Source organism: Palaemon carinicauda, chromosome 3 (assembly GCF_036898095.1).
Source record: "Palaemon carinicauda isolate YSFRI2023 chromosome 3, ASM3689809v2, whole genome shotgun sequence".
NCBI lineage: Eukaryota > Metazoa > Arthropoda > Malacostraca > Decapoda > Palaemonidae > Palaemon > Palaemon carinicauda.
The window spans coordinates 171,222,189-171,232,056 of record NC_090727.1 but is presented as its reverse complement, the minus strand read 5'-3'; the positions used below and the strand labels follow the sequence as shown (position 1 = coordinate 171,232,056).

The window sequence follows — 9,868 nt, the reverse complement described above, 5'->3', positions numbered from 1 at the left end:
AGAGAGAGAGAGAGAGAGAGAGAGAGAGAGAGGACAGCAGGTACCTAATTCTACGCCCGGTATCCTTTTGTCAGGACCCAAATCCGGGAGAGAGGGGGGGGGGGGTGATGTTCCCGAAGTATCCATAGGCGTCAGAATTTGGGATGAGCATGGCAACCGCGAGGCCTAAAACTACAAGTTCTACAACCAGGAGGAAGGCCACAACCTCTCGTTACAACCAGCAAACAAGACCCCTGTCATCACACCCCCAAAAAGCCTCTTCAAACGATGCCCAGCACCCGAGACTTCGTAAAAGATGAGGAGGAAAATTGTAGCATTAGCTCCTCTCCGCAATAAAAGCAATACGTCAAATTAATTGGAATTTTTCTCATAAAATCAGTAAATCCACTACTCAAAAACATAGCACATACGTCACCCTGAAGGACCTTGGGGGTGACAATTCTACAGGTGATCCGAACATACTTATACGTCGATTAATAAGGTAGCCTTTAAGTAAAATGACACGATACACACACACACACACACACACACACATATATATATATATATATATATTGAAATACGCAAAACGCATTTCTTGAAATCGAATTCACTCAACCTTAGGAATTAAAATACAAAAAGTCACACCAACTATGATAAATGCATCTCACCTAACCAAGCTTCGAGCCTATTGCCTCAGATCTAATATATATATATATATATATATAGATATAATATATATATATATATATATAGATCTAATATATATATATAGATCTAATATATATATATATATATATATCACTAACACTCGCGATTTTAATCAATGTAAATATCAACAACAATGTCATTCCATATAGAATTCTACCTGTTGGAATGTAAATCAACTGGAAATTCATTTATGAAAACAGCCTCTGGCTGAGCAAAAATTCGAACCAATGCCTCTTAGCCGAAACCATTGCATCTAAGGACTCCAACCACACGCATGGTTTCGGTTGAGGCATAGGTTCGATTCTTTGCCCCGTCAGAAGCTGTATCATGAATTAATTTCCAGTCGATATACATTCCAACAGGTAGAATTCGATATTAAAATGCCATTGTGGTGGATATATATATATATATATATATATACACACATATATATATATAAAACCAGATGATGCAGCACTTCTTTTACGATGACTGGGTCCTCAGATCACTTCCAGCGTAATCTCAACGTAAATAGGTACTCGTGCCGGCTACGTTAAAGAGAAAGGTCGTGGGATCTGCAACCTCATCCCTCAAAAATTTGTTAAGAAACTGGAAGGATGCTGGCCCTCAGAGGACTTTCTTCCTTTGCACTCATTTCTGAAGATCAAGCTCTCATTACTTAGAATAAGTTTCATGGATATTGGTAGGCTGGAAGCTCTACTTGGTGGGGGGGGGGGGGGGTATGCGACTTCTGGCTGAATTTACCGACTTAGGAGCAGAAAATCAAGAGCTCGTGCTGGCATAGAGCCCGCTGAATGTAAAAGCAGCAGAGAAAATAAAGATAAAAGATAAGCGTATTTTTCAAACTATCCCAAAACTTTAAGATATTCTATAAATACATGAAAGATTAAACACGTTTTCAAAATTCATTGCCAGGAATTATTTCAAAATAATTAATAAGTTTAAGAAACAAGCAATGAAGCAATGCACCAAATATAGATGACAACAAAAAATAACCTCATGTAAAGCACATGTCTACCCGAATTCTCGGAAATATCTAGAAAGGGAGATACGTTCATAAAATCGAAGCTAAAATATTTTCCCATCTTATTTCTAATGATAAAAATATTAATAAATAATTGCACAAATATTTTGAATAATTTTAATAATAGCAATTTCAATAATTTCAATCAACAAACAAATGCAGCCGTTTCCAGACCACTGCAGTTCAAAGGCTTCAGACATGTCCTTATTCATGTCTGGGGTTAGTAAAAAAAAATAAAGCAAATTTAAACACCAAATTCCTCCACATACAGAGAGAGAGAGAGAGAGAGAGAGAGAGAGAGAGAAGACTGACTCACGGTCGGACATATTTGCTTGAGACCAGGTGACAATTTCGGATACAGCAACCATCCAATGGAATGAGCTACCCAGACCCCATATTTAGGCACTCGGGTCTTCGATTGTATTGGATACAACTGACATGTCAGCTGATGCTACTTGGAAGACAATGAATATAAGATTTACAAGGAACACAGTCAAACCTCCAAGAAACTGGCATTAACTGTAATACTGTATTAATAATTCTAATTTAACACAAACGACTATAACAATTCACAAAACAGAGAGAGAGAGAGAGAGAGAGAGAAGAGAGAGAGAGAGAGAGAGAGAGAGAGAGAGAGAGAATTTGATTCTGAGTGATGGGAAAGTTCCCAAGAAACGGTTGCATACCTACGTTTAAGTTGCCATTAAAATTAACGTTCATGTTTTAATTATCGCAAATTCATTAAGAAACCTCCTTCTGATTTTACCGGTCGTTAATTTATCAATCTAAACTACTAAAAATTCTTTTGATATAAAATCCATTTACACTTCATACCTAAGGATAAGAAATTTGACAGATAAATTAAAGAATCCTTGTTAAAACCTTTGTCAAAACACTCAATAGGCAAAATAAATTAGGATAACCAATGCAATATAATTGACACACACTCACACACACACACACACACATATATATATATATGTATATATATATATATATATATAAACCATCTCCTACACATATTGACACAAAAGACCTCGTATATACAAACGCACAAACATCGCTCAAGTGACAGCGAGCATTCCAGGAGACATCAACCGGACGCAGATAAGAATCCCAAAGGTGGGAGGGAAGAGACGGCCAGATCTTCATTGATAATCACTAACGGACTCTTCCTTAATTACTAGCGACGATAGTTTTAACTACGGCCATCATTCTAAGCATTCCTTCTTGTTGTCTTCAAGCCAGGACACCTGGTCTTCGACAACCTTGGCCTCTTAAGACTCTTAGATAAGGAACCTGTTTCTGATGGACTATATCCATTAACGAAATATATCCAGAAATGAAACATAAACGAGGTTCCAGAAATGTGATGGGGCGTCCAATAAATAAATGTATCTATAAAATTCCAAGAAAAGACAAGCAAACTGGTAGAAATAAATGAGATACGAACGAAATTATAAGATTAATGACACATGAACGCGAAGTCATTATTATCAAAATTCTTATTGAGGTAATAAAGGTAATTTATATATTCAAAATAGCTTTGTAAAGAATTCGATATAGTTTTTATCTGTGAAAGCAAATATTGAGAGAGAGAGAGAGAGAGAGAGAGAGAGAGAGAGAGAGAGATTTAAATTCAAATTTAAGAAAATCTACGAGTTAGTGTGACATAACGGGCAATAACTTTAATAGACAAAAGTATACAGAAACCCAGACTTATCAATAAGTTTTAATTACTTATAAAAACCGATGGAAATATAATTTTCCCAAAATTCTATCATTTTAAAATAGCATTACGAGTTTGATACTTCAGAGAGAGAGAGAGAGAGAGAGAGAGAGAGAGAGAGAGAGAGAGGTGCTAAACCCATGAGCACCTTGGCTGAGGTAAGTATTAAACCGAGATGTCACGCAAATTATACTTCAAAATACATAATCAAATAAGAGATACCAACAATAACCTCTGCTTTGTGCAAACAATATAATACAGCAACAAATTATTCTTACATTCAATGTGATTTTTTTTTATTTCTAAAAATAACAAGACAATACTTATAATTTTGGGTGATATACTTATTTACATAAATACTACACCACTTTACATGACTAAGAAATAAATACAAAGTAATTTTGCGTTCTAAATTAGCGAGAATAATGTAATATGCATCTATAAATGTAATTATCTCTAAATCTAATAAGGAAGTAGAATATACTAAACAAATTACTATTGTATATTAAAGATAACAAACAAAAATGTCATTCTCAAATATTCAAGTTATGGAACCAATAAATAGATTAAAAACTATAATAAAAATAATTATACGTTAAAAATGAGAATAAACAAAAATGAATGTTAGTCAAAAAAATCCAAAAGAAAAAAAATACTGAAAACTGTGATAAAAATAATGACAATTATATGTTAAAAATGAGCATATAACCAGAAATAAATGTTAGTCAAAAAAATCCAAAAGAAAAAAAATAGACTGAAAACTGATAAAAATAATGACAATTATATGTTAAAAATGAGCATATAACCAAAATTAAATGTTAGTCAAAAAATCCAAAAAGATAAGAAAAAAAAAGCTAAGGTAAGCTAGGAGTACTATGCGTGGACTGACCTTGGTTGTTGGAGTCCCGCCGTAGGCGGCCAGCAAATCGTCATCATCTCGGACCGAGACCGAGGAGCTGCTAGGTTGAGAGACGCGGTTAAGGAAGAACGCTTTCTGTTCTAACCGGTGACTTCAACGCACACACTCATCTCACAATACCAACCCACCTACCTGTCTGCTCTCTCTCTCTCTCTCTCTCTCTCTCTCTCTCTCTCTCTCCACACACACACGTGCATACCATTCTAAAACATGCGGTTATACGTAAATGCAAAGGAACTCTATAAAAATAGATGGGATTAAATTCGTTGAACCTTTTTCCTACAAATGGTAGTTGGGTGAATGGCCATAATTTGTAGATGGCACAACGAACACTAGAAGAGGATAGAATCGGACCAATCAAGTCGAACTTAAAACTACAACCAACAGAATTAGGAGATCGAAGCATTTACTCACCTCTATAGCCCATCGTCAGCATCACGACGCGAAGACCAACTGACGGAGGTTCTGGATAGAGATGGGTGGACCACGTGTGAAGGCCAAGCGGATCTTGTTCGTTTCTTCTTTTTTTTTCTTTACTGTGATACATCGGGTTAAACCGATCCATAGAGAGCCTTGAAATGCATTCTCTCTCGAACACACATTCACAACCTACTAAAAAAAAAGCGACACTTCGGGGCACACTATTTCCTATGGATTTCTAGCGGCACTTGGCACTTCCTCCCAACGAGAATTAATGATTTCAGGTGGCCCAGGGGGGAAAATGGGGTCTGCAAATCCCTCCACTCGAAATAGAGACGCCCCAGGACAGATTTTGGAAGCCATCTCGAAGAAGAGACAGCAGCAGGCAGCAGCAGACGAAATGTCGGGAGGTGGCTTGGACGCGGCAGCAGAGGGACTGTCGACTGTCGAGCCTAGCCGCTGCCGCTCTTCTTGGGGCCCCAATCGGACGCTCTGATGTCGGGGGGGAACATGGCGTGGGTTCCTTCTGGCCCCTTCCGCCTCCTCATACTACACCTCCCCAACCCCTGCTATCAGAGGAGACCGGAGAGAGAGCCCCAGGGCCATACCGTCCTCCCAATTACCCCCAACCACAAGGGGAGGCCCTCCCTGCCTCCTCCCCCATCCCACGACAAAACTCTCGTCAGGAAATCCTCCACGCCGCCAAGACGCCTTTAGCTCCCGCTCCTCTTCTAAAACCCTCCCTAACTACCATAACTAAACCCCCTCCCCCTCCTCCCCCCTCCATCCAGTCCCTTCATATCCTCCTTATTCCCCGTCTGGTCCATCTCATCCATTTCTCTAACGAACAAACAATTCCGAAATTTTTAATCCACTCGACCGCACACTCACAATAGAAATAACGTATTTCAAAGAATTCTGGACAAGAGTAAGACGTGTGTGAAGGATTCAATCTTAAATGGCGTATAATCTTCTGAAACTATTAATTGAAAAAAAAAAAAAAACCCGAAAACCCAAAATGAGGAAACAAACTCTAAAATAATGCATATCAAATAAAATTCATCGAACTGATGCCTTTTTCGATGACAATGTAATTATGATTTAGAATTTTTAGATCAAAGAGGAGAGGTATCCTGTTGGCCATCTCCCATAAGCCGTTTCAAAAGGAGTTCCAGCAGATCCTGGAGCGGAGTGCCTGTCCCACAACTATGGTATCGGAATGTTTCTTGTTCCCGTCGTATAAAAGCGACTGTTAAATTCCATGAGAGACATTTATGCTGATTATATATATATATATATATATATACAGAGAGAGAGAGAGAGAGAGAGAGAGAGAGAGAGAGAGATATGCAAGGATTTTGGATGGCTGTCTTTTTAGTCCATCCGCAGAGACTCCATTTGCTCATTGGTAGAGCGATTTAGTTAAATCATTTAGAGTTCCCATGACCTTGTCTAACTTATTCTTGAACTCGTTTACCGTGTTTCTGAGAGAGAGAGAGAGAGAGAGAGAGAGAGAGAGAGAGAGAATATGATTTTCACATTTGGGCAAATTATTGTATGGAAACTTTCTTAATACGTAGTGGCCTTTATCTTTTAAAGTCTGTTCCACGAGATATTTAGTTTAGTAAAATTAAAAACAATAATAAAACATTTGAAATTTTAGTAATTAGATATACATGATTAAAATTAATTTTTTTTATCTCACAACAGGGTAATGTCAATATATATCAAACACTTTGCTATCAGCATAGACAGTGGATTTCATTGCTATTTTCACTATTGATCGATGTTGGACGGCAACATTTTCAGAACGACGTCAACTTTAGAAGCATCCTACTTTACTCTATAATTATTATTAATTGCTAAGCTACAACCCTAGTTGGAAACGCAGGGTGTTATAAGGCCGGGTGCTCTGACAGGGAAAAAAGCCCAGTGAGGAAAAGAAACAAGGAAAAATAAAATACTTTAAGAACAGTAGCATTAAAATAAATATTTCCTATATAAACTATAAAAACTTTAACAACAAAAAGCGAAATAAAATATAAAGAGTATCCCCTAGTGTACCTCCGGGCAGGAGAACTCTAACCCAAGACAGTAGAAGACCATGGTACAGAGGCTATGGCACTACCCAAGACTAGACAACAATGGTTTGATTTTGGAGTGTCCTCTTAGAAGAGCTATTGCTAAAGTCTCTCTTCTACCCATACCAAGAGGAAAGTGGTCACTGACCAATCACAGTGCAGTACTAAGATCTGTTTGTCGTATAGTTTCTTAGTTATTTGGAACATCATATAATCATAGTGTATTCGTGTTAATTCTCAAATTCACAATACCGAAACACTCAGAAAACAAGAAAGCCTTCAGTTTCGTCTTGAAAGCTTTAATATCTTCAGCCTTTCGGGTGTCTAAAGGGAGCTTGTTGTATAATCTTGGGGTCGCATACTTGAAAGCTCTAGAATCTTCAGTAGATATGTATTTGGCTCCAATAATTTGAAACCATATGTAACTATTCTCGTGTCTACACGGTTGTAGCAATGCTTAGATATTTTCGACGTGTAGTTCTGATAACTTGATGGATTATTGCACATATCTTAAACTCTATTCAAAGGAGCCAGTGTAATTCATTATAGTATAGGTGTAATTTATTAGGGCCGAAACCCCTTTTATCAGTCGTGCGCCTCTGTTTATCAATTTTTATCATTCATTAAGTTGCACTTTGCGTAGATTGTAATAGATGGAATTAATATCTGGATTATTTTTACCTCGGGATCAGAGATCCAAGGGGAAATCAACTTTTTATGATAATAGCTTTCGGTCGGACAAGGAATCGAACCATGGCCCAAGTCATTGGAACCTCAGTTTCTTGGTTCCTGGTTCGAATCCCTGGAAGACCAGAAGCTATTATCATAAAAAGTTGATTCCCCTTCGGGACTGGGATCACAAGATAGAGAGAATCCAGATATTAAGAGGTATATATGGCTCATGAAAATATATGAAAAACACGTGTAAATGCGCATATACACTGTATATATATATATATATATATATACGGGCAACCCATAAAAACGACGGCTTAATAATTCCTTTCGATGTATCCCCACTTACCATGGTAAGACTACTTCGATCCCAATCCAAGCGACAGGGAGAGACCGATTAATTATGTCTGTCAATGGTGCCGAGTGTGATCAGACAGCAGTGTGAGAATATATTTCTATGTATAGCCAGATATTTGCTATCAAGTATATACGGGAGATAGTGATAAAAAGTTAGCATAGGTGAAAAGATGATCCACACCATTCTTAGGCCCGAACAAGATCATTGGGGCAGCAGGGAATGCTAAAAGTTCGGTAGGATAGTATAAAAAAAACAACAACTAAGCAATGGGATAGAAATAGTAAATGTTTAGTGAATGAAAATAAATTAATTCAACTTCAATTATAACGGAAAAGCTAGCAGACATAGTGGTAAAAAAAAAAAAAAAAAGGAAAAATATGGCACGTAGTAAAATTAGAAGGGAGGTGGCAACAAAAAAAAAAATGGGGGTGAGGATAAGAACAATGAAGAAAATGTTACTGTTCTTAAAAATATTTCATTTTTCCTTGTTTCCTTTCCTCACTGGGCTATTTTGCCTGTTGAGGACCCTGGGCTTAAAGCATCCTGCTTTTCCAACTAGGGTTGTAGCTTAGCAAGTAATAATAATAATAATAATAATAATAATAATAATAATAATGAACATATGAATACGAGAATAAGAAACATTATGAGTCTCAATCTGAAATAACCGATTTATTTGCTTAATAATAATAGTAAATTCAAGTTTTATGCAGGTACAAAATAGAAGAAAAACCACTATAATAAAAGATCACTGAATTTACACCAAACTGCCCACTCCACCAGCAAGTTTTTAAGCATGCTTCGTTTCCATCATATAAATATATTACACTTTGAAATTTTTCTTTTATACTAGACATCCCTGATAGCTTCCCCTTATTGGGTCTCTAGTAACCTTTTTAATTATTAAGTTCATATTACCACTTCCAATCCCATCTCGATATTTTTCAATATTCTCCCATAACGGTTTCATAATAAACCCTTGTCATATTAAAAAAAAAAAAAAAAAAAAATGGATTTTTAAATTTGAAATTAATTTTCGAACACTTACCTGTATAACTTAATTCAGCCGACACAGATGTGATCGGCTGAATTAAGTTATACAGGTTAAGTGTGAGACAAACATCATTCAGAATTGCACCATATGCATCACGATATATTAACACACGTAACATGAGTTATCACCTTTATTTTGACCAGGCTGACATGAGTCTTTTTAGAGTTTATATATGACATATCTGTTTTGACGTTGTTACTGTTTTTAGAATGATTTATTGTTAATTTGTTCTCATCATTTATTTATTTCCTTATTTCCCTTCCTCGCTGTTTTTTTCTCTATTGGAGCCCTTGGGCTTATAGCATCTTGCTTTTCCAACTAGGGTTGTAGCTTGGCTAGTAATAATAATAACAATATTCATTTCATCATTATGTACACGAGGAGGAAATTATTCCCCTTGTCCAATCCTTGGCATTTATTTCATGTAGAATAATACTACGCTTTCTAAATTCCTTGCCCACGTTTAGTTTTATTATTTCTATCACGTGCCTATTGACTAGCTAATCTTCTGCCTGTGTGTATTCCTGAACACGATTTTCCATTTATTCATTCAATGGTTAAAGTCAATAAACTTTTGTTAGAGTCAATATACTTTTCCTATTCTAAGACTTTCATTTCTTGTCAAATATGAGTACATAATTGCAAATAGGTTCCTCACTAGAAAATAAGGAACAAAGCTCTTGCCCAGAAATTATTAAGGGGCGCTGAAGGCTTGGTCAAGAGCCTAAACTAAAAATAAATAAACACAGTCCCCAACATCACACGGTAAGAGGAATCCTCCACCACCTGAGTTATGGAATTAATTATCTTGGTTCTCACCCTCACCGAGGCACCTGAAGCCTTTATTTGATGAGACAAACCAAAAGGCACTGGGACTACTACTTGCTTTGATCCAATGCTGTACTGCGTATATACACA

At 36.7% G+C, this 9,868-nt stretch overlaps 1 protein-coding gene across 3 annotated transcripts in view; it reads right to left on the bottom strand.

Annotated features, from left to right (window-relative positions):
• Positions 1-9,868, bottom strand: part of PolA2 (DNA polymerase alpha subunit B) — a 136,439-nt gene that overhangs the window by 49,134 nt on the left and 77,437 nt on the right. For 2 of the 3 annotated variants that reach the window (XM_068371134.1, XM_068371132.1), the window contains exon 3: positions 4,333-4,402. In XM_068371134.1, the coding sequence (XP_068227235.1) occupies positions 4,333-4,402 (70 nt within the window). The remainder of the gene's footprint in view (positions 1-4,332; positions 4,403-9,868) is intronic. The other variant, XM_068371133.1, reaches the window with a different exon arrangement.